Source organism: Siphateles boraxobius, unplaced genomic scaffold (assembly GCF_051911475.1).
Source record: "Siphateles boraxobius isolate OS27281-9 unplaced genomic scaffold, OSU_SipBor_1 49, whole genome shotgun sequence".
Classification (NCBI taxonomy): Eukaryota; Metazoa; Chordata; class Actinopteri; order Cypriniformes; family Leuciscidae; genus Siphateles; species Siphateles boraxobius.
The window spans coordinates 7,477,574-7,503,960 of NW_027509130.1; the positions used below are offsets into that span (position 1 = coordinate 7,477,574).

The 26,387-nt window shown below is 39.9% G+C and overlaps 1 protein-coding gene across 2 annotated transcripts; it reads left to right on the forward strand.

Annotated features, from left to right (window-relative positions):
- The first annotated feature begins 14,010 nt into the window (after positions 1 to 14,010).
- sstr5 (somatostatin receptor 5) lies at positions 14,011 to 20,996 on the forward strand. Of its 2 annotated transcripts, XM_077202222.1 has the most exons (4): positions 14,011 to 14,120; positions 14,213 to 14,404; positions 17,822 to 18,958; positions 19,905 to 20,996. In XM_077202222.1, the coding sequence occupies exons 3-4, from the start codon at positions 17,867 to 17,869 to the stop codon at positions 19,983 to 19,985; spliced, it is 1,173 nt and encodes a 390-aa protein (XP_077058337.1). In that variant the 5' UTR covers positions 14,011 to 14,120; positions 14,213 to 14,404; positions 17,822 to 17,866; the 3' UTR covers positions 19,986 to 20,996. The 2 variants fall into 2 exon arrangements, with proteins under 2 accessions (XP_077058337.1, XP_077058336.1); XM_077202221.1 differs by having other exon boundaries at positions 14,011 to 14,404.
- Positions 20,997 to 26,387: the final 5,391 nt, after the last annotated feature.

The window sequence follows — 26,387 nt, forward strand, 5'->3', positions numbered from 1 at the left end:
GGCAAGTTAACAAAACAAAAACGAAAGTAAAAAACTGCGGTTTTACTTGTGAATATATCATTTTATATTATGTATTACAATAAGACAAAAACTCATTGGGGCAAAAATGCCCATGTAGACCTTGGATATTGGACCTTGATGTTCGTCAAAAAAGTAATTCGGCTTTTTTATATATATTTTTTTTAGTGACCAGACAGTTTACGGTAGTCATTGACTTAATATATATTTTTCCTACTATGGAAGTCAATGGGTGCCGTCAACTCTGGTTACCAACATTCTTTAAAATATCATCTTTTGTGTTCAGCAGAAGAAATAAATTGATACAGGTTTTGAACAACATGAGGGTGATGTTGTTGAAGTATCCCTTTAAATTATTCATGGTTAAGTACTTATTGAGGAAGTATGACTGAAGTATGAGTAATGTTGCTGATTTTGGCAACCTTTACGTTTTTGAGTTCATATCTGGAGTAAATGCACTTATGGAAGGGGAGGGGGTAAACATGTTTTATCAATAAAAGGTTCCCAAAATGAACCAAGAAATTATGTGGAGTAATTTTTATCCTGATATTCCATATCAAAATTTTCCTGTCATAAGATGTTTATATTATGTTAAAGGAGCTGTATGTAAGAAATGTATTTCAAATAATCATGAAATGGCCCTGATATGTCACTAGACATTAAGAAATCATGTTCATTTCAAATACTTATATCACTGAAAACAGTAGTCCGGCCAGGATATTGTCATTTAAAAAGTGAAGTTGCAGCCCTCAACTGATGTTGATGTTGTCATGTTGTGTTTTGGTCTGATGCGCCACCCTCCATCTACCAATCACAAAGTCAGTAGTGTTGCGGCATCCGGATTGCCAGCTCTGCTCTAGTTACCAAAGACGTGTCGGAATCGGATAAGAAAAATGTCTAACGTTGCAAAACCAAAAAAAAAAAACTCGTTATGAATTCGAAATACTTCGTGACAAAGTCCGAAATAAAACAAGGGTCTGTATAGGAGATGCCTTGGAAAGATGGAGACGGCTGAAAACGGAAAAGAATTTGAAGACAAACGCCAACGTTGCTAATTTTCTCCTGGACAGGTAAGATTCATCTATATGTTTGGCTAACATCACGTAAATGTCCATTTACGTGATGTAAATGGACATTTCAAATATTCATGACAGTCGAACAAAGTTATGCATGTTCGTGCAAAGTAATGTTACGTTAGCTCATATGGAGGAGGTGGGTCATCGAATTGAAAAGGTAAGGAATTGTTTGGGTAATAAAAACGGTGAGTCGTCATTGCTAACATTAGCAATACATTATGAGAGCCCGTTTCTCTGTCATTATGCTGAGACGCTGAGAAAAACAACATTAGCACGTCCATTATTATTTATCATGCAAGTTCTACAGCCAAAAATAATAGAATGACATGTAATCTTTCACATCACATATTTTAGCGTTATGGACGTGTACTGCAGGGTAAGTTAAAAAATACATCTGGTCGCTTTCACTTATAGCGTCAGCTAAATGAATAGCTGTATCTTTGATATCGGTTATACACAGTGACAGAGGCTTGTGCTTGTACTTACGTAAATGACAGACGCCTACCGTTACAAGTTAGACTAACAGCTACAGTTCTAACAATGTACTGTCACATACGAGTAAATTAGTAAATTAGTAAATTTTTGCGATATATATAATTACTTTGCAAAACATCTCTCATTTGAAGCATAAACAGAATTAACAGAAAAAGCTTCTTGTAGCAGCCTACGTTCCTGCTGTATCCTGCAGCCTATCTGGCAACCTCGAGTCAGGGAGGAGGGGGAGGGGATACACCGCTCTACAGTAATTTGAAAGTGATTGCAGTACCAGTTTTGGCCACATACTTACATACGGCTCCTTTAAATTATAACACGTTTATGCATAACAGGGATTCTGTTCATACACCGTTTATTTCATAGCACTATGATTGTTATTTGTTTAAAATAAGATTTACTGCAAATGCTTTTTTCCCCTTAGTTGATCAGAACAAAAGTGGATGTTACTTACTTGTTCAGATGTTATTTTCTGTTGAAAGTTCTAATATTAGTCATACTTCCAAAAAGTATATGTGTGATTCTGAATGCCCGTATCCACACCGGCGCGGTGATTAACAACCGCACACTCACCTCAAAACATTGGATTCATCCGCGCTGTTTCATGCCGATGTACAACTTACGTAAAGTTGATAATTCTGCAAATAACTGCAATTGCAGTTTTCGAACAGAGATGGCGACAAAGAGGAAAAGCTACGGACTGCAGCTTTAATAACAATAAAAAAATATTTATTGCGTTGAAGACTGTGGCGTGGCAATCAGATGAAAGGGGGCCCTTGGTGTTGCTATAGCCCCAGGGCCCAAAGTCCTCTTAATCCGGGCCTGAGAACAGGGAGGATGAAGAAAAAAAGAAAGCCAAAGTGGAGCCAACAAAATACCGTCAATATCAGGAGGGGTATGTTTTGATTGGATTCACGACAACAAAGTTACTCATGGTGCAGCGTTTTACATTGCGTCCCCACTGCATATAGCTACGCAATACAAAGTGACCGTTCTCGAAAGGGAACGTACTCGGTTACTATCGTAACCTAGGTTTCCTGAGAGTAGGGAACAAGTATTGCGTAGCCTGCCGCACTGTAGTAACATGGGAAGTTGTCGCTTCAGTCGATTTAAACCTGCTATAATGCGAATTCGGGTTATCTTTATAGGCGCTCTGATGCGTGTCTACGCGCTGATAGCTGGTTGGCGCACACGTCAGAGGCGCCTTCGCCATTGGATGTGGAGTTGCTGAAGCACAGCCAATGAGTGAGCCGTCACTCACTGTGCAGTTGCAATGCATTTTACATGTAAGCTTCAATAAAACTGAGGAAAGGAGTTTCCCCCAATTTATTATTGTAAATGTATATTATTGTAAATGTTTATTATTGCAAATGTTTTTCATTTACAATGTTTAATAAATCTCATAATGATGATCACTATATCATGGTCATAGCTTTTATTTCTATCTCAAATGATTGGGGCCGGTCAAGGGGTTCTTGGCTGAGAAAAAATTTGATAGGGGGTACATTATTGAAAAAAGATTGAGAAGCACTGCACTAGTGAACTGACTCGAGGCCCATGGAGAAGGAAATAAATAGTTGAAATAAAGTCGTTATTTTTTTATTTTTTTTTAAACACAAAAACTGTTCCTCGTCGTTTGATAAACTTAAGATTGAGCCACTGTAGTCACTTGGACTATTTTAACGATGTCTTTAATAACTTTTTGAGGCCGGCAAGTTCAATCCCTGAAGAAGTCTATGGAGGAGTGATCCAGCTCTCAGATTTCATCAAAAATATCTTAATTCGTGTTCTGAAGATGAACGAAGGTCTTACGGGGTTGGAACAACATGAGGGAGAGTAAATACTGACAGAATTTTCATTTTTGGGTGAACTATCCCTTTAAAGTTTAGTGAACAGAAAAAAAGTGTTATAGCGCCATCTAGTGGTTAACTGAGGAATTCATAGAACATCAAACAGAGATTTAGATCATAGAAAGTCTCATGCGAGATCATCCTAAAGGCTAAAACACAAGAAATTTAAATAGTGATATTATAGGCGCTATGCAATTATACATAATACATTTGAAAATGTATTTATTTATTTTACAGGCGAACATTACATTCTGCATTACACTAATTGCACTGGTGAAAACTGAGCATCATAGGCCTACTCTTATCAGCTTCATGTCTGCTGTCATCATCTTATACTTTACTAATGTCATTTCGGTTTCCTGAGCCGGGACTGAATTCATCTAAGCAACATTAGATGCAGTCAGCGAGTCCAGAGTTTGTAATGATGCAGGACAAAAGCAGTGCAGCATCCAATGAGGACGTGAATAATGCCATAAAAACTGATAAGCTCAGAATGGCTCTAACGATGTTTTTATGCTTGTGTCAACATGGTCAAAAACGTTGTCACATTTGAGTGGAGGAGAGATAGAGAATGAGTTTCATGGAGTCCTTCACTATAAAGGCTGAGGAGGAGGTGAGGTAAAGTAGAAGAGACAGATTCAGTTTCTGTCGTTTCATGTCTTTGACATCCTCATTCTGCAGTAAAAAAAAAAAATTGCTGAATGAAGGATAATGCTGTTTGGAGTATTGTAATGATTTAGTCTTAATCTGAAGAAGAAAACACACACACAAAAAAAACATTTCAAATAGTTTTATAATTCACCATGACATAAACCATATTCATTAAAAAAATGTAAGAACCTCATGTGGAATGGAAAGGTTCCATGATGGTAAATGTTGTTTATGAAACCATACATGCCAATAAAGCACTGTCACAAGAACTGGACGGAAGCAAATGCAAGTTGACTCTTTTATTAATGGTCAGAAGACACAAAGACAATCACGAGGAACACTGCAGATGGTGGCGCAGGGACTCAGTGGTCAGCGTGCAGGTGGTGGTGATACCGGTGTGGGTGATGGTGAATCCAGTGCAGATGGACATCCAGACGAGACAGGACACGAAGACACCGAACAGGAACTCAACTGGAACAGACTGCGACAGGAACACGAAGCACGACACCGAGAACACCAAACCAACGATCTGACAAAGAGAGGAGAGTGTGTTGAGTCTTTATAGGTGAGTGAATTGGCAGCAGCTGGTGCAGGGAACGAGATCAGCTGGCACGCTGATCAGTGGCACGAGCGGCCACGCCCACTCACACACACACAACAACAATGACACGAGACATGAAGAAAACAGCGAACTCATGAATCGTGACAGTACCCCCCCTCCTAGGGACGCCTCCTGGCGTCCCCAGACTCCCTTACCTGTCGATTGTAATCATCAATAAGGGAGTGATCCAGAATGTCTCTAGCAGGCACCCAACTTCTCTCCTCCGGACCGTAACCCTCCCAGTCCACCAAGTACTGGAACCCGCGTCCCCTCCGCCTTGAGTCCAGAATACGATAAACCGAATATGTGGTCTCCCCGTCTACGAGTCGCGGCGGTGGGGGAACCGGGACAGGCGGATTAATACGAGAACGAAAAACGGGCTTAATTTTGGATACATGAAACACGGGATGAATTCTCCTGTACACTGGAGGAAGATTGAGGCGGACTGCCACCGGACTAATGATTTTGGTGACAGTAAACGGACCAATGAATTTGGGAGCAAGCTTATTCGAGACGGAGCGGAGAGGAATGTTCTTGGTAGAAAGCCACACTTTGGAACCGACGACGTATACGGGAGGCCTCCGCCGGTGGCGATCAGCCTTGGCCTTGGTGCGCGCTCCCACTTGGAGTAGAGTCTCTCGGGCTCTAGTCCAAGTGCGATGACACCTCTGGACAAAGGCGTGAGCGGAGGGAACCGCGACCTCGGGTTCCAGACTAGGAAAAATTGGTGGCTGGTACCCTATGCTACACTCAAACGGAGATAGGCCCGTGGATGATACTGGTAATGAATTGTGGGCGTACTCCACCATTGACAGTTGTTGGCTCCATGAGGAAGGATTCTTGGAAACCATACATCGCAACGTTCTCTCCAAATCTTGGTTGGCTCTCTCAGTTTGGCCATTGCTCTGGGGATGAAACCCTGAGGACAGACTAACAGTCGCACCCAGTAATCTACAAAATTCTTGCCAAAATTTGGACACAAATTGGGGACCTCTGTCGGAAACCACGTCTGTCGGGAGGCCATGTAACCGAAAGACGTGGTTAACGACTGTTACCGCTGTTTCCTTGGCTGAGGGCAATTTGGGCAAGGGAATAAAGTGGGCCGCCTTCGAGAACCGGTCCACCACGGTTAAAACTACCGTGTTACCCTGAGAGGGTGGGAGGGCGGTGACGAAATCTAGAGCGATGTGGGACCAGGGTCTCGAAGGAACCGGCAGCGGTTGAAGGAGCCCATCTGGGGGTCGATTGGAAGTCTTACCAGTGGCACAAACTGAGCAAGCCAAAACAAAACTGTGAACGTCGCGAGCCATACGAGGCCACCAAAATCGTTGCTTGACTAAAGATGTAGTGCGGCTAACTCCTGGATGACAAGCCACATTGGAACAATGCCCCCACTGAACAACGTCGGACCGTAATTCCTCTGGCACAAATAAACGGTTCGGTGGGCAACCGACCGGAGGCGTTACCCCTTGTAAGGCCGTCTTGACCTTCGATTCGACCTCCCATGTGAGAGTAGAGATAATTAGAGTCTCTGGAAAAATGCTCTCGGGAGTAGACGGGCGATCGGAACGGTCAAAAATGCGCGATAAAGAATCGGGCTTGATGTTTTTGGAGCCCGGGCGGTACGAGAGAGAAAAGTCAAAACGTCCGAAAAAAAGTGCCCACCGAGCCTGCCTAGAGTTCAATCTTTTAGCAGTTCTGATATATTCCAAATTCTTATGGTCTGTCCAGACGACAAAAGGTACCCCCGACCCTTCTAACCAGTGGCGCCATTCCTCCAATGCCAATTTGACTGCCAACAACTCTCTATTACCAATATCATAGTTACGTTCGGCAGGGGATAATCGATGGGACAAAAACGCGCATGGGTGCATCTTGTCGTCTGTGAGAGAGCGTTGGGATAGTACTGCACCTACCCCCACCTCTGACGCATCGACCTCCACCACAAACTGACGTGATGAATCAGGGGTAACCAGGATGGGGGCTGAAACAAAGCGGCCTTTCAGTTTGGCAAACGCAGCTTCCGCTGCGTCTGACCACCTGAACGCCGTTCTGGGAGAGGTCAAGGCGGTCAGAGGCGAGGCTAGTTGGCTGAAATTGCGAATAAATCGTCGGTAAAAATTGGCGAACCCCAAAAACCTCTGTAGGGCCTTACGGGAATCTGGACTTGGCCAATCTACCACAGCCTTAACCTTCTCAGGATCCATACGCACTCCCTCAGACGACACAATGTACCCAAGGAAAGGAACAGACTGTGCATGAAAAGCGCATTTCTCCGCCTTGACAAAAAGCCCATTCTCTAGCAGTCTCTGAAGCACTCGTCGAACGTGCTGCACGTGTTCCTGGAGAGAAGAAGAAAAAATCAATATGTCATCCAGGTAGACATATATGAATTGGTCGACCATATCTCGCAGCACGTCATTGACGAGTGCCTGGAAGACCGCTGGGGAGTTGGACAAGCCGAAAGGCATGACCAAGTATTCAAAGTGCCCCCTGGGGGTATTAAAAGCAGTCTTCCATTCATCCCCCCTCCTGATGCGGACCAAATGATAGGCATTACGTAAATCCAACTTTGTGAAGATAGATGCTCCTTGCAACCTCTCGAAGGCTGAAGACATCAACGGCAAAGGATAAGTATTCTTTACCGTGATGTTGTTCAGCCCCCGGTAGTCAATACAAGGTCGCAAAGACCCATCCTTCTTCCCCACAAAAAAGAACCCCGCCCCCGCTGGAGAAGAGGAGGGACGGATGAACCCCGCTGCTAGAGAATCAGAAATATATTTCTCCATAGCCTCCCTCTCTGGGACAGAAAGTGAATATAACTTGCCTTTAGGCGGAGACGTACCTGGCAATAACTCTATAGCACAGTCATAGGGACGATGCGGAGGGAGAGAAGCAGCACGAGACTTACTGAACACCTCCTTCAGGTCTAGGTACTCCGTGGGCACGCTTGACAAGTCCGCTGCTTCCTCCTGAAACGTACAAACAGAAACAGACGGACAAGCAGACACAAGACAGGACTCATGACATTTATTGCTCCATTCAGACACTGATCTCTGCTGCCAGTCTATTTTGGGATTGTGTTTGAGGAGCCAGGGATGACCTAAAACAATGGGTGCCAGGGGGGAGTCCAAGATATAAAAAGAGATGGTTTCGGAATGGTTGCCGGATACGCTGAGTGTGAGGGGTCCAGAGGTATAAGAGATGGTAGGGAGTGTTTGTCCGTTAATCGCGTGCACTGCGATGGTGTGACTGAGGGGTAGAAGGGGAACCTGAATCCTGAGTGCAAAAGTGTGGTCCATGAAGTTACCTTCAGCCCCAGAGTCCAGTAGTGCTTGACAGTCGTGAGAGTGAACTGACCACCTGAGTCTTACCGGGAGGAGCGTTGATGTTGATGAGGTCTTCTCGGCGGAGATCCCACCCGACAGTAGCCTCAGGTTTACTGCCGGGCTTGGCCTTTTACCGGGCAGTTGAAAGCAAAATGTCCTGCTGCACCACAGTAAAGGCAAAGGCCCTGGGACCTCCGCCTCTCCTTCTCCTCCCGGGAAAGCCGAGCTCGCCCGACCTGCATGGGCTCGTGATCGTAGACGGGGCTGACCGCGTCCCCGCCGCTGGCTCGCGAAGTCTCCGCCGCTCCAGATACCCGTGCGGGTAACCTCCGAGATTCGACTCTGGAGAGTCGGGAGTCCACACGGAGTGCCAACTCGATCAGCCCATTGAGGGTAGTAGGTAAGTCCAGGGCATAAATCTCTCTTTGGACGCGGTCAGCCAGCCCATGCAGGAACATATCCCACTGCGCCTCCTCGTTCCACTGACACTCTGCCGCCAAGGTCCGGAACTCGATAGAGTAATCAGATACAGATCCTTCACCTTGCTTGAGGTCTGCTAGAATCCGGGCCGCCTCTCTTCCCGCGACCGCACGGTCAAAAACTCTTCTCATCTCGGCGGCGAGTGTCTGGAACGAGTTACAGCACGAGTCTTGGTTCTCCCACACCGCCGTTCCCCATAGCGCTGCCTTCCCAGTCAGAAGAGTGAGCACGAACGCGACCTTACTGCGTTCACTGGCAAAGGTCCTGGGCTGCAAAGAGAAGTGCATCGAACAGCGAGTTAGGAATGCTCTGCAAAAGTTCGGCTCACCGTTGTAGGACTCAGGAACAGGTAAGCGGGGCTCTGACTGGGAGGCGCTCTCTGGTGGTACGAGAGGAACGGCTGGTGTGGGTGGCGCAGTGGGAGCTTGCATCAGTTGGAATCGCTGGGTGAGCTCGGACACCTGCGCCACAAGAGCTTGAATAGCTCGACCCGATTCATTAGTATTCCTCTCCTGGGAATCCATCCGCGCCATGCAGGTCTTGATGAAGTCTTCCAAGGAAGAGGCTGTTTCCCCTGCTGCTTCCATTGTAGGTCAGATCGTTCTGTCACAAGAACTGGACGGAAGCAAATGCAAGTTGACTCTTTTATTAATGGTCAGAAGACACAAAGACAATCACGAGGAACACTGCAGATGGTGGCGCAGGGACTCAGTGGTCAGCGTGCAGGTGGTGGTGATACCGGTGCGGGTGATGGTGAATCCAGTGCAGATGGACATCCAGACGAGACAGGACACGAAGACACCGAACAGGAACTCAACTGGAACAGACTGCGACAGGAACACGAAGCACGACACCGAGAACACCAAACCAACGATCTGACAAAGAGAGGAGAGTGTGTTGAGTCTTTATAGGTGAGTGAATTGGCAGCAGCTGGTGCAGGGAACGAGATCAGCTGGCACGCTGATCAGTGGCACGAGCGGCCACGCCCACTCACACACACACAACAACAATGACACGAGACATGAAGAAAACAGCGAACTCATGAATCGTGACAAGCACCTTTCATTTTTGCATATTAAGATATTATAAACTTTGACGTCATGCTTTTCTGTAAAGCTACTTTAAAACAATGTGTTTTGTGAAAAAACCCACTATCCAAATAAATTTGACTGGACTATGAGGTCATGTTGTGATCATACATGCAGACGCAAGATGATTGAGGTGTGTTTGACCTTTGTTTGTGTGTTTGTCTGCTCGTCCTCTTCCTGAATCTGTTCATTCTCCTTCTTTTGGTCATCCTGCATTTTATTTGACCATCTTTATGATCCAATTCTCTATTGATCTGTGGAAACTCCACAAGATACATCTGTCTTTCTGTTTTATATTAAACAAAACAAACTCACGGATCAATGAACATTTAGGCCTATAGACCGCGTACCAGAGGACATAAAAGGAATATTGAATATGACTTTTTTAATATGAATATGATGTTTTTTTAAAAGAAAGTAAATTATGAGAGAATGTAAATTTTTTGGGGTGAACTATCCCTTTAAGACTTCCAAGTCAAGTGCAGACTGATTAGAAACCACAGTAATACCGAAATATGGATGATATGAAACCTCCGTTTCCTCCTTAACTGTCTGACATACTCTCCAATTTTCTGCTTTTAGTTTAGACTCAACTACCATTGTCCCTATGCAAACACATTTATGCCACTTAAGAAATTGGTAATTCATAATTTTGTATTACTACAAATTCAACATTATTACATAAGAACGGTTTTATGACATTCTAAGTCAAAATTATGGAGTAAAATAAAATAAACATTATGATCAATAAATTATAACAATGTTTTTACATCGCTTTAACTCAACAAAATAAGTTATGCAATTTATTCAAACAAGTCAGTTTAATGTAATTTAAGTTGAAATGACTTAAACATCCAAGTTGTCCTTAGAAATGTAAGGCAGTAACTTTTTTACACTGTAATTATGAGATAAAAAAGTTGACAGAAATTATTATTTTTTTCATTATTTTTTAAATTTCATAATTATGACCTATGTTATGACTATTTTATGACTTTTATGACTGTCATACTTTCCATTTTTATCTAATAATTTTAATATTTATTCTCATAATTTTGACTTTTTATGTCAAAATATTGACTTGATCATTTGATTTCATAATTTAGACTTTATTCCCTCATAATTTTAACTTTTTATAAGATAGAAAAGCATGCTTTGTGAAATTCATAGTTTTATCATAATTTTTAAATGATCATAATTATGAGATAAAACATCAAAATTATGATATAAAAAGAAAATTATATACGATGACAATTCTTTTTACAAAATTATTACTATCATAATTATGATTTTTTTATATCAATTTCTTATGTCATGACTTTATCTCATAAGTTTAACTTAGTATGTCATAATTATAAGTCATAGTTAAAAAAAATTTAAAATTATGAATTATGTATTAGTAGACTTTTTCACAATGACTGACAATTTTAACTTTTTTCTTATCATTTTGACTTTATTTCATAATTGAAATCCATGTTATAATTTTGACTTTTTATCTTACTATTGTGACTTTTTAATCTTAAAATTATGACCTTTTTAGTAGCATAGCTATGTATGATTTACCAAAGCATTATTTCTCTTATGTGGTATGGGCTTCCATACTTCTCCATGTAACTTATATAAATAAATAAATAAAATAGGAAAAAGGGAAGGCAGTGTAAGTAATTCCTAGAGAAATCAGCACATGGCTATTTGCTAAATGCCTAAATATACATCCAGCATAAACATGTCCAGTTTCCTGAAAAAGCACCTCTGATAAACAAGCTAGTGTGCTGTAACATGTTCTCTGCCTCAGATGTATCTTGTCTTCTGGGATTTAAACTCAGCGTGTGATTTTTATTACTGGGCAATTCTTAGACTATGGGCACTTTCATGTTCTTTGATCATATTTTATAAAAAAAACATTTAATTTTGAAAAATTCACACTTTCATAGTTAACTTTACAATGAAAGTACTTTAGAAACTTTTTACCGGTAGTCTACGATGATTTTTTCACCTTTTTAAACATAATTATATAGATGTATTTTGCATGCATGCAATGCTAGCTACCAATTTATAGCTAATCTGTAATACTAGCTTGGATTTTTTTACAAAATACTGCAGGATTGTCATTTCCACCATCGTCATTTCCAACACATTCCTTCTTGGGTGGAAATGACAAAGGTGAGGTGGAAATGACATTTATGCATACAAGGTGCAATTCATAGATTGTGGGGCTACATATGTATATTTTATTTACTGAAATGTACAATGCTAATGTATTTATTCAAATATATATTTGTTGAAATGCCTTTTCATCTATTTTTAAGATGCCGCGGAAGTCAACTGCAGAAAGGTCTCAGTCCTATACCAAAACAGAACCAAACAGACTAACGACTAATGAGATTAATGATTTGTTAAATGGAATTGTCTGTTTCAGAAAGTTTCAAATAAATGTCATCTGTTTTTCTACATGGACGTCCATTCATTGTCATTTCCACAACACCCAGTCATTTCCACCCCCTCAAAACTTTTTAAAAAATATATACACAATTCTAATCACTCATTAAAAACTTCTGCATAGTTTATGGGATAATGGTCCACTTAATGTAATAACACAAGTAGTTATTTTTCTTAAATGTATCTAACCAATCCAATATTATATTTCAGGTTGTGGTGGATGTAAGCTTTGTGTTTGGGCCTCATGACAATTAATTTACTTAATCCACAAATCTATGGTAATTGCAATAAAGGTATAAACTGGTAATATTATGTGTGAAAGTTGTCTTACACGGTTAAGAAATGATCTATATCATAATATTTTAAAATAATAATCAAATATTTACATGTGATGGAAATGACATTTGTTCAGTGCGGATCGGAAAATATGTCAAAAAACACCAATTTGTCTTATAATGTAAGTGCGTTCTCTTATGGATCATTAAACTAGACTAGTTATACTTAACTGTTAGACTGTGACAATTTTGATTTGAACACTTTTTTCCCCCTCAAGTACACAAGGCCAAAAGTGCCTGTAGAAGAACCACCCTACTATAGCTACCTGTAGTTACTATCACTTATTTGTGCACTTTGAGGCAAGTCACTTTGATAAGAGTCAGAACAGACCACTGATGTAACTGCTTTCAGAGTCTCACACATGCAAAGACATCATGGGGTTCAAATTGTGGGGAACATGCTCTTAAACCCTGCCAATCACACAGCCCATTTATTAGTCTGTTCTTTGCTGAAAAATAATGAAGTCCAAGAAGTCCATGTCTAAAACTGCAGGTGCAACTAGCACAGAAACTGCCTCAAACTTAATGATGGTATAACACAGTCAAGGCAAGTCACCTTTATTTATATAGCGCTTTTTACAATATAGATTGTTTCAAAGCAGCTTTACAGTGATAACAGGACAATAATGCAACAAAGTTTGTTTCCAGAAGAAAATAGCGTCACATTCCAGTTTAAAACTTACAACTTAAGTAACACAACCAGCTTAAGTTACAAACATGGACAACTTCACAGGCGCATTCTCAACTATTACATTTGAATGCAGTTGCATGGTTGTAAACTCTGAAAACGGTCCTGAAAACCATTTGAATAACTGAAAATGACATTCCTTATGCAACTGAAATAAATGCAATTGCTCTATTTATTATCTTAACTGACATCAGAGCTTTGTTAACAAAAACAAAAAAGCTTTTATCTTTTACTGTATAGTAAACTTCATTTTTTGCAATGTGAAACTGGAATGCAGACATACACACCCTACAGTCATTTCATTACACCAGTAAAATATGCCCTTAAAGTTCTCAGACAATAGAGTTTTTCACTGGTTTTGCGCACCGGGGCCGTTCACCCTGCCAGTAAAGATTTACTGAGGCATTCACCCTTTCAAAAACAACAAATCACTGAAGAAAATAAAACTGAACCCTGCAAGAACTCTACAGACTCCATCATAATGCCATACGTAATAACATCTGAGGAACTTCATAAATAAATATGAAAGACTCTTTATTGTGCACAATTCGATATTTTAGGGCCAAAAGAAAGAAAAGAAAAAAGAAGGTTCTTAAGTGGCTATTATTCTTAGTGCACATTATCCAGAATAACACATTTCTGGTGTAATACATTTTTTTATGCACATGACACGGGTACTATAGTGTGCATGTGTTTTCAAAGGCGTAGGGATCATAAACAGACAATAAAACACTTACACTACTACGTTTTCGTGCAAGACAGTTTTATGAGCTGTCACAGAGTGGTCCTGACGCATTAATATACTCCAATCTAATCAATAAATCCAGCATTAGAACCTCGTATAGCGGGCAGATCCACGCATGTCTAGAAGGATATAGTGTAGGTCAAAAAAACAGAAAGCATGTGCCTGTGACGTGTGAAGTCCTCTGCTCGGGTCCTGTTGCGCGCGAATGATCAGCCAAACCCATTGCAGCGCGCGCGCATGGAGAGAGCAGCACCTCTCCGCCTGAACCCAGCTGGACAACTCAGCCTTCTCACGGAGGAAAACACGACACGCACTGTTTTACATTTATTAGGTACTTGGGAACCGATAGCTGCTTAAATGGTTTGCCGTATGTCAATGTTTTAGCCCTACAAAGTTGTGTTTTTCTCCTTAAAAACAATGCAGATTATATGTGCGCTCGCCTTATAGTGCGCTCTTTCAAACTGAAATCGGGGATGAAGGTGATGTGCCGGCTCTTGATGTTGGATCTTACACGAAGAGACATTCAGTCATCAAATCTTTATTGATCACTGAAACTGGGAAGAGTGGAAAATAGTGGAAGTGCGCCTGAAGCCCAGAGGATGCGTTGCGTTTGAGGTAAGATTGGACACACACTTTAACTAAATAGGCCTAGTGGAGAAATGTTTTTTATCCGTTGCTGATTCATATTTAACGAGACGATTTCCACCAAATACCATCGACTTCAACTGCAACCCTTCAAATGATATTTTTTTCCCCCTGAAAACTTTTACAACAAAAACATGAAGGCTATATGATTGATAAATCATATTGCAAAGAACTGCAGTTAAATCTGCATTTTGTTAGTTTAAATATTACAAACATTCCGTTAGTTTGCCCATGACGACTGTCATTTGTACTGTGACTTTCTATAGTTGGATTACCATATATAAATATATTATTTTACAATTAACTTGTATTAGCTTTATATTTATATAATTCCTTACAGAGTTGTAGGCTACGTAGCAACAGTTGCGGGTTGCCAGTTGCTATTAAAAATAGCAATTTAAAAGTCAGTCACGATACATTTTTTAAACATATATTCTGTAATAAAAATGCATTTAGATTATGTAAAACTATAATAAAATGACGATACTCGACATGTTTTTGCCGAAGTACCGCCCGAAAACGATGCAAATGCTCAGGAGCGACGCACTGTTGCTATGGTTACTCCATCAGCGAACGCGATTCACCGCCAAATTAAAATATGCACCAGGTAACTTTTGTAGTTAACAAAACGTTTGAAACCGTACAAAATAATTCGACCTTTTTAACAACGTGAAATTCAGACCACCAACAAAGAGATTCTACTCACTGATGAAAGTCATAATTTGAGCAAAAAAGAGAAAGTGTTTGTGATTAATTAAACAGTCTGTACACGGTTGCAACACTTCTTGAAATTCCTTGAGTTTCTCAGAAACTGTATTGAAAATACAACATTTTAATACAATATACCCACATCTGTCAGCTACCCACCAATGCAACATGTTCAAATATGATAATAAATGTACAATTTATACTTGAATAGACAAAGTCAAATAGCCACTGACCCAAGGGAACATTTGCAACAGTCCACAGGGGCAGTTGCAACATTCATTAAAATGGAATAAAACCATCCTTTAACATCTAAGAAAACACTGATCAAAATGACATGACTTTACAGACAGTATGACAAAACAAATCTGATCATAAAAATGACTTTTTAAACCAATTTTTTTTGCAGAGGGATTGGTCACATGTGGCTGCTTTCTTCCAGAAAGAGAGGCTAACTGAGCATATGTAATATGAGTATCATCTCTGTAGCTCTTTCCTGATTGGAGAAATAAGCCATGTTGCAACCGTCCCCACTCTCCCCTATGTTACAGCTGTCATTTAAGGAATGGAGATACAAGATGGAAAATAAGTAGATGTGTCTGCACATCTACATGGCCTTTTGTCACTGGCTTATAATGAGAGCGTGTGGCATTGAAGGCCAGTTAAATATTCACCGGTGCGGAGGAAATGCAGACAGTTCTTATGAATAGTCTCTGCTGGACTGTTTGTACTCATAACAGTGACATCGTTATACCCTTTGTTTCGATATATGGTTCAGTGCATTTCTAAGGCGGTGCTTTATTTGTGCAACACAATGTGTCGCTGCTCACTTTGCACGCCTCATATCCAGCGCGAGTGCCACTTAAAGTCAAGGTCATGCAGTACACTCGGGGCAGTTTCCCGGACAGAGATTAAGTAGTCTTAGACTTAAATGGGCAAAAATCTGCTTTCTCTGACTAGAGTTAGTCTAGTCTAGAGTTTAATAAGCTGATTTCCTGGAGGAAGACTAGAGCTACTCCAGGACTAAATTGAGGCTTAAAAAAAACTATCATGAGGCAGGTTTAACTTCAGTTTAATTTTTGTGATTAATGAAGACACGTGGATTACATGGATGAAGTCGTGGAATGAATAAATAAATATCACACACACACACACACACACACACACACACACACACACACACACACACACACACACACACACACACACACACACACACACACACACACACACACACACACACACACACACACATAGTTGTGTTTTCATGTGTTGTCGGGACTTTCCATAATGATTTTATACTATAGCCTACAAACTGTATCTTCTATCCCCTTATACTGACGCTACCCATAAACCTACCCATCACAGAAAACTTTCTGCATTTTTACATTTTCATAAATCATCATTTAGTCTGATTTATAAGTGGTTTTACTCATGGGGACCAAAACATATTTCCCACAAGGAAAAGGACTGATATATTACCATCTTTGTGGGGACATTTTTTCCCCATTATGTATGATTTACAAGGCCACACACACACGCACTTTACAATTGTAAGCGTTTCTTGGTTCATTCCATGTTTCATAACCTCAGTCATGCTAATTCAGATTAGCACAGTTGGTTTAAAATTACTCCATAGTCCAAATGCAAGTAATCTGTACTTCATCTGTGTTTCAGAAAGCAATTTTTGAGGGTACGTTTACACGCTAATTATGTACTAAAAACGGAAAAGGTTTTCCTTTGCGCTTTTTACGCATAAAGACGTCAACATTGTAAACCAGTCCAGTTAACACGGATCCACGAAAATGACTAAAAACGCTGTGTTCTGCTGTCAGGCCAGTAGTTGGCGAACTCACTTTGTAAAGAAACACTAAATGCCTATACTGAACAAATTACTAAAATGTTTTCACAAATTTACATTTTTGTAGATTATATGGAAACGATGACAGTAGTGTTTTCAAAAACTTGCCCTTTGTAACCGGTTTTCAAAAGTTTGCGTTATCCTTGCAAATGAATGGCCAAAATGTGTAAAAGGTTTTCAGTATTTAGTTAAAAATGGTGCCGCATAAACGGCCCCTAAAACATAATAAACTAATTAGTCTCAATTTAAATCCTGGCTGGGAAATCGCCAATCGGACTTTTGCTTGACTGTTTAAACAATAGTTACATGGCAATGCAGTATGAATATGCATGTTTTTTAACAATACGATACAAATTAATTGAAAAAAAGGAAAAATACTGGAAAAAAAGCCTTTGCCAATTTTTTTAATAATGGGAATAAAAGGTTCTTGTCCATTGCAACATCAACTACATGCTGTGTGTGGTTTTGTGTGGGGAACAAAGGGTTTCAGCATTTATTTTCTAATAAGGCCGTTTTAAATTTCCAGTGTTTTTACATTTAAAAATAATCTTTAAAATCCACAAAAAGCTGTTTATTCTCTAGATATTCGAAAACCATTGATGCACTCATCATGTGCTGATCTTATGAACCTGTATCAATAAACTAAAAAAACATTGAAAAAAAAAACATTGAGGAACCTTTTAATAGTTAAAAAGCTTGTGAGACTACATCCCTAGTATGTGCATACGAGTCAAGCATACACATTTAATTTCACATTTTTAATGATGTGCATTAGAAATAATAATCCACTATTTTGGCATTCTATTTTTTCTTGTTTTTAGCCCTTCAGTGACTCAGGAATCAGACGTTCCTTGCCAATTTTAAATATGGCAACCCTGGGGCCCATGTGCAACACGACAATCTTGAACTACGCAAACCAGTCTGATGAAATAACCAATATTTCCCAATACCTGAATGAAAGCTCGCTGTCCAACAAAGACAGCACGGAGGTCCTGGCCGTAATATACCTTGTTGTGTTTGTCGTGGGTTTGACAGGAAACTCTCTGGCCATTTTCGTGGTCCTCCGCTACACCAAAATGAAGACGGTCACTAATATGTACATCTTAAACCTGGCAGTGGCCGACGAGCTGTACATTCTGGGACTACCATTTCTCACCACCCACAACGTGCTCAGCTACTGGCCATTTGGAAACTTCCTCTGTCGTATTCTGATGTGGGCGGACTCCATCAGTCAATTCACTAGCACATTCTGTCTGACAGTAATGAGCATTGATCGCTACATGGCTGTGGTACATCCTATCCGCAGTGCAAGGTGGAGGCGACCCAGTGTTGCCAAGGTGATAAATGGCATGGTATGGGCACTGTCCTGTCTGCTGACACTGCCAGTCATCATTTACTGTGACGTTCAGCCGGAGCTCAACACCTGCAACCTGAGCTGGCCTGAACCACATGATGTGTGGTCGACTGCCTTCATCCTCTACACCGCCATACTAGGTTTCTTCTGTCCGCTGATGGTCATCTGCCTGTGTTACCTGCTCATCGTGATCAAGGTTAAGTCGGCCGGAGCGCGGGCCGGACTCTCCAAGCGTCGCAGGTCTGAGAAGAAAGTGACGAGAATGGTGGTGATTATCGTGGTGGTGTTCGTACTCTGCTGGCTGCCGTTTTTCATGCTCAACATCATCAACGTGATCAGCACGCTCCCGGAGAACGGCATCGTCACCGGCGTGTACTTTCTCACCGTCATCCTGACCTACGTCAACAGCTGCGCCAATCCGCTGCTCTACGGGTTTCTGTCGGACAACTTCAAGAGGAGCTTCCAGAAAGTGCTGTGCATCCACAGGGTCAACGGGGTCAGTGACGGACTCCCTAGTCGCGCACGTCTCAGCAGGAACCTTCATAATGAGCCCTTCATCCCTCCAAGGAGCTTTGATTATAACGAACATGTCCAGAGCTATCAAGTAAGCTCCTTTCATTCAGTATATTATCATTATTGTGTTTCTAAAACACCAAAGCACTGTTTAGCCCTGTATTAAGATGCGTTTTGGTTGATTGGATCACAAGTAGACGAGGGAGACACATTCCCGTTTACACCTGGTGTTTTAATCCGTCTCTTTTGTCAATCAATACAATCTGTAACGAAGTTTGTTATTAAGGGGAGGTGGAGGCGAGAACCGGCAAACGTTCAACGTAAACTTTAATCTAAAAATGAGTAAACAACGTAACGAAAGTAAAGCGACAGCCTCTCACTTCATTCCCATGGCTCTTGGCCTTGCACTGCTTGCCACACAATCATTGAAATTATTCAGTTTCTCTAAGGCCTTCATTTTATCGCTCATTAGTGATAGCACTGTGAGTAAAGAGGGAAGGATGCTCATTGATTACGGTCATAAACGTCAGGCTTATCAGAGCAAACAGCAGAGAACATCACAAGTAGAACATCACTAAATCTTCTCGAATCACACAGGTCTGAACCATCACACCTTCAGTCATCAGATTATGAAACATTATCCCCAAAGAAGTGATTCAGAACCATAAACACAAAACAACCAGGTACATGTTTCTTTTCTCATGCAGCACCAACATTCCAAACATTCTAATTAGAATCTATTTAGAATTTTGTAAAACGTGGAGGCTGGAACCTTTGTATGTTGGTGTTTGTTGAAGCCTTAATAAACAATACATCTGTTAAATGGGCACTATTGCACTTTGGACCCTACAACTCACCTGGTTGTTCTGTAAGTAAATCCCCCTTAAAAGTAGATATTAAGGAAAACAAATTCTCAGATTACATTTGAACTGCACTTGAAGAACATAATTCTTAGAATAGCTGCTACGAAGCAAAACGCTTTATTCTTTCCATTGTTCATGGTTTCTGAAATTCTACACGTACCTTTTCCTTTTCAGTCCAATGGTTTGGAGGCCGACCCCTGTGCCAAAACAGAAATCCAGCGACCTGGACCGCATGTGATCAGCCAGTCCATATAAAACTTCTGTGGCAGGAAAGTTGGATGGATTTTACACACATAAATGCTTTTTGTTCTGTTCAAGTATGTCATCTAAGTGAAGTCCTTCCTGCATACAAGCATACTGCATATGGCTGTTTCTAAAGTTCTTGTCTATGCCTAGATCAAACACTCTCGGGTGCACAAAGAAAATATATTTCCATATAAATATAATTCTTCTGTGAGAAGAAATCAGTGATGTTACATGTGACTGTAAAAATCAGTGATGTTATATGTGACTGTAAATATGTATTATAAATGTCAAATGGCTCATAATTTTGTTCAGCATGACTGAATGAAACTGGGAAGCTGTTCATCCACGACCTTTGGACCAATTTGGACGTTTAAGAGAGGAAGTGCCTTCTGCTGTTACATTTTGATGGATCATTGATAATTTTGTGGCGGTTCTGAAAATATTCACCCTCAAAAAAGCTCTCTTGGGGGATTTACCACTTAAAGCATAGTTATACACAAAGAGTCAAAGCTCAGACTTACATTTCATATAAATTTGGTGGTAATCCATAGCTTATTTATTCAAGTCTTTACACAAACCTATTTATGATGGATGAAGAAGTTCACTAGTTGGAGGAGAAGAAATGCCCCAAGGCAGTCCTCAAGGCAGTAGGAAGCTGCACAGACAGAAATCGTGATGGGGTTTTCTTTAACCCTTTGATGCACAACATGGGTCTAAAGTGACCCGACCCCTTTGCAAGAAATGAATTTAATCATTCAGTATTCCAGGTATTCTTCAATTAACTTGTTTTTGATCATCACAATTCCTTATTTCATTTTTCCTTTCTTATTTTTTGAATACAAATTGTTTTTGTATAGCAACCCTTCTAATGCACAACATGGGTCTAAAAAGACCCGTATTCATTTCCTATGTTATTTCAGTCATGGCTGAGTGTTTCTTTGCTGAATCTTGAAAATATATGTATTTTATCATTTGTTATTACAGGTATTCATTAAATATCTTGTTTTTGATTTCCACAAATCATTATGTTTCTGTTTCCTTTCTTACTTTATAAACAAACACAATCTCTGTATTTCTACATCAATTTTACATACACGGGTCTGAAATGACCCGTATTCATTTCCTATGTTATTTCAGTCATGGCTGAGTGTTTCTTTGATGAATCTTTAAAAATATATGTATTTTATCATTGGTTATTCCAGATATTCATTAAATATTTATATTTATGTTTCCTTTCTTACTTTATAAACAAACACAGTTTTTGTATTTCTACATCAATTTTACATAAAGTGTCAAAAATGACCCATATAGAAACCTTTGATATTTGCACATTTTTTCAAGTAGGAACATATTTACTGCATAAATACTATTACTATAGTATTACATAATACTATTCACCTGCCACACATTTCACAACTCAACGCAGCTGCTTTTGTATATTTGATGCAAGTTTTATTTTATTTTAACAACAGAAAATATTTGATATTTTGTAAAAGATAACTGGACATAATATTTGAATATTAGGCTATGGTTACATTGACAATGAAATCCTACTGAGAAATTACTTGTGAGAAAGGGAAACATGTCCAATACCATTAGCTAGCTAGCTGTTGACATATTCTATTCTAGCTAGCTAATGTTAGCTACACTAAAAAAAGATGGGTTTTTAAAGCTTATTTACATGTAATAGGCCGAAAAGTTCTATTAAGAACCGTATCGTCTTGAATAAGCCTTCATATGCTGAAATGGTTCTATGTGTTATGAGTTTAGGGTCCTCTTTCTGATTTTAAAATCTGTAACTGTCAAAGCCACCTGAAATAACATAGGAAATAAATACGGGTCATTTTAGACATTTTAGACGGGTCTACATACATATGTAAAATGTATGTAGAAATACAAAAACTGTGTTTGTAAACAAAGATATTTAAATTGATAGTTCACCCAAAAATTCTGTCAATATTTACTCACCCTCATGTTGTTCGAACCCCCGTAAGACCTTCGTTCATCTTCGGAACACGAATTAAGATATTTTTTATGAAATCTGAGAGCTGGATCACTCCTCCATAGGCTTCTTCAGGGATTGAACTTGCAGGCCCCGAAAAGTTATTAAAGACATCGTTAAAATAGTCCAAGTAACTACAGTGGTTCAATCTTAAAGCTCCAGTAGGTAGCTTTTGTAAACAAATATTTGTTAAAACTGTCATTATGTCCTGAAAGTAGAATTTGAGACAGATAATCTGTGAAAAAAATCAAGCTCCTCTGGCTCCTCCCTGTGGTCCTACTGCCATTTGCAGAAATATATCGCTCCCGGTCAGAAACAACCAATCAGAGCCAGGAGGAATGTCTTAGCAGTGTCAATCACACTCGTGTACGCGCTGATCACCCCTCTCTTGCACAGCGCGAGCGCGTACCGTCGTTCGTGACTCTCCTGTTCAAACTCGTTCATCCAAATGAACGAATCTTTTTTCGAGTCATTTCGTTCATTCAACGAACGAAATGACTCGAAAAAAGATTTTTTCATTTTGAACGAGTCTTTTTCGGAGTCATTTCGTTCATTCAATGAACGAATGACTCGAAAAAATTTTTTTTTCATTTGGATGAACGAGTTCGAACAGGATCACGAACGTGCATCACAGAACAGAGCAAGGCGAGCATTTGTGCTTATAAAACTTAAAGTTTTTTATTTATTTTTGAAATGACCGATCGTTTCACTAGATAAGACCCTTATTCATCGTCTGGCATCGTTTAAAACCCTTTGAAGCTGCGCTGAAACTGTCATTTGGTCCTCGAAACGTTTGTGTCCTATTGAAGTCCATTATATGGAGAAAAAGCCTGGAATGTTTTCATCAAAAAACTTAATTTCTTTTCGACTGAAGAAAGAAAGACATGGACATCTTGGATGACATGGGGGTGAGTAAATTATCAGCAAAAGTTTTTTTTTAAAGTGAACTAATCCTTTAACGTTATCTTAGTAGCTATAACTTATAGAAAGAGTGCAACGTTATAAAGTTACATGTATTGCAAAATACATAATGATTTGAGGACCAAGTTTGTAGTCAAAGTATGGGCAGGCCATAGTCAATGTAAAGCATATTGTTGATGTTTTGTCCCTATTAGTGAATGTTCCATAACTGTTTATAATCCGCCGTCATCGGTGGTCCTGCTTACTAGCCTGCGCGTTCACGGCAGGCTCCGCTGTGGGGGAGGAGCTGTGGAGGGAGGGCTGTAGCGTAGCAGAGAGCAAGCGGGTTGGACCTGTAAGTTGTGCTTGTTAAAATTTTCAGGCTAAGTCAACATTTTCTCAAAACTCCCTACTGCAGCTTTAAGTTTACTAAACGACAAGAATACTTTTTGTGTGCAAAAAAAACTAAAATAACGACTGTTGGAGCTATTTCCTTGTTTTGTAATTTAACTTAATTATTAATTACTTTCAAGTCAAGTCAAGTCAAGTCACCTTTATTTATATAATGCTTTAACAATACAAATTGTTTCAAAGTAGCTTTACAGAGATAACAGGAAAGTAAAGTTGTAATAGTATTGTTAAATTCAAAATTAAATGTTAAATGTCCCCAACTAAGCAAGCCAAAAGCCAATGGCGAATGAAGGCGAAAAAAAAAGGCGACAGTGGCAAGGAACCAAAACTCCATCAGGTGACAGAATGGAGAAAAAAACCTTGGGAGAACCCAGGCTCAGTCGAGGTGCCAGTCCTCCTTTGGCCAACAAACGAACCGTGTATGATTATGATTTAGGCGGCATAATAGGTCAGAAGTCAGATTGGATCAGAACTTTCATAATATTTATCCAGTTCATCTGGTTAGGGGTCGGAGTCATCACGCCGGTATGGAGATGAGTTTGTTGAGGTGTCCATGAGGCCTTCACAGTGTTGATGAGGCTGGCACTTCAGGGATGCGTTGTCGTCGTGTCCATGTGATGGTCCTTCCTCAGATCTAGATATGGCCTGGATCCGGCGGTTTGCGGTAAACCTCGGGATAAACAGAGAGACTAATATTAGCGTAGACGCCATCCTTCTTATGATGTACAAAGTACATCAGGATTTATGGGAAGTGTTCCCGGTTCCGGCTGATCTAAACTATGCAGCCTAACTTTGAATTATAGCAATCTATAATGTGTTATGTGTATGCTAAGCCAAAGAGATGTGTTTTTAGTCTAGATTTGAACTGACAGACTGTGTCTGCTTCCCGGACAATGTCAGGAAGATTGTTCCAAAGTTTTGGTGCCAAGTAGGAAAAGGATCTACCGCCAGAAGTTGATTATGATATTCTAGGTATTATCAACTGGCCAGAATTTTGAGATCGCAATAGACTTGAAGGACTATGATGGGTTAAGAGCTCGCTCAAGTACTGCGGAGCTAAACCATTTAGTGGTTTGTAAGTAATCAGCAATATTTTAAAATGTATACGATGTTTAATAGGGAGCCAATGCAGTGTTGACAGAACCGGGCTAATATGGCCATACTTCCTGGTTCTGGTAAGAACTCTAGTGGCTGCGTTTTGGACCAGCTGTAGTTTGTTTATTAAGCGTACAGGGCAACAAACCAGTAGAGCATTACAATAATCTAGCCTTGAGGTCATGAACGCATGAACTAGTTGTTCCGCATTTGTCAATGAGAGCATATGACGTAATTTAGATATATTTTTAAGATGGAAAAATGCTTTTACTTTCAAATGAGAGATTGGTATTTTATTACTTTATTTTGTTTCACCTTAAATAATTTGCATGATTATTTTATTGATTTAGATATAGAATATTAATGTTATTATTTTGGTTAATGTGAGTCTTTTTGGGACTTTTATTTTGAAAGTATTGAGCACCTGTTTACACCTATATAATGGTGGTCACATTTAGGACAGTCAGGCACTGGGAAGGGTTGTTGGTTTTTTACCACACACACACACACACACACACACACACACACACACACACACACACACACACACACACACACACACACACACACACACACACACACACACACACACACACACACACACACACACACACACACACACACACGCGCGCAAAAGTGTGTGAAATTCTATGTAGTATGCACTCCAGACGGCTAGGTGGCAATGTGAAGCACTGCCACACAACAACACCAAGTCCGTGCGCCTGCATACAACCTTCCTTCTACTTCTCTCCCTAGTAGCGCGAAATCAAAACATGGCGAAACGACCAGCAAAAAGACTCTTGCAAAAGGACTCTTGCAAGTTTAACAGAGCTGCTAGGGCAACTTGAAGGTCCGACATATGGAAATAATACGACATGTTGGTTGTTATTTTCCTGTACTGGCGCATGTCTGTGACATAAACGCGTACGCGACGAGAGGCACTGTGAGCAGAGTTGCGTTTTTACCCTTTAGACGGGAACGTGACGGTGGAGCATTTTTAAGATTTCCACTCTGGAGGGTGGTTTCACTTTTTTGCGTTTTTAAGCCCCGAAAACGCAGTCGCCGTGTAAAGGAAAGGCACATCTGATAAAATATTTTTACGTTTTCACCCGCGAGCGTTCTCGTGTAAACAGGGCCTGAAATAACATAGGAAATGAATACGTGTCATTTTAGACCCGTGTATGTAAAATTGATGAAGAAACACAAAAACTGTGTTGTTTGTTTATAAAGTAAGAAAGGAAACATAAACATAATGATTTGTGGAAATCAAAAACAAGATATTTAATGAATACCAGATAAAATAGATATATTTTAAAGAATCAGCGAAGAAACATTTAGCCATGACTGAAATAACATAGGAAATGAATACGGGTCTTTTTAGACCCATGTTGTGCATTAGAAGGGGTTATAGCTTGTGCATCAAGGGGTTAATCTGGGTGGGAAAAGTATACCTGTTTTATAGTTTTGACTTTGTTTGTCTCATTGCTAATAAACCTGAGCTACAGAATTACAATCCGTTTCAATTGCAAACATGGGCATCTTAAAATATAATCTCATAACTTGTGTAATTCTAGTAAAAGACATGGATATAATTTGATTATTATGTACTGTATATTGTAAACAATAGCGGTCCTGGAAAAATGGTTGGAGGGGCTTATTTGTATAATCCTGTCAATCACAATGTATACGGATTATTAAACAGTTGCTTACCTTCAAACATAAGAAGGATTTAAAAAAAAACTGCGGACAGATTTGATTTTACTTCTGACTGACCTTAATATCATCTGATTCCATTTGTGTGTCCAGGGCCAAAAGGTCAGCTGACTTCTCCGTACTTTATTGGCTTAAGATCTACAGAGACCATACACATTAATAGACACTTCTGTAAATGGTCAGTTTAGACAATTTTCAACTATATCCCCCGGCTGGTACAATGAAAAAAACAAAAAAAAAAACAAAAAAAAAAACAGCCATGCAGAGGTGAGAATACTCAAAACAAGAAG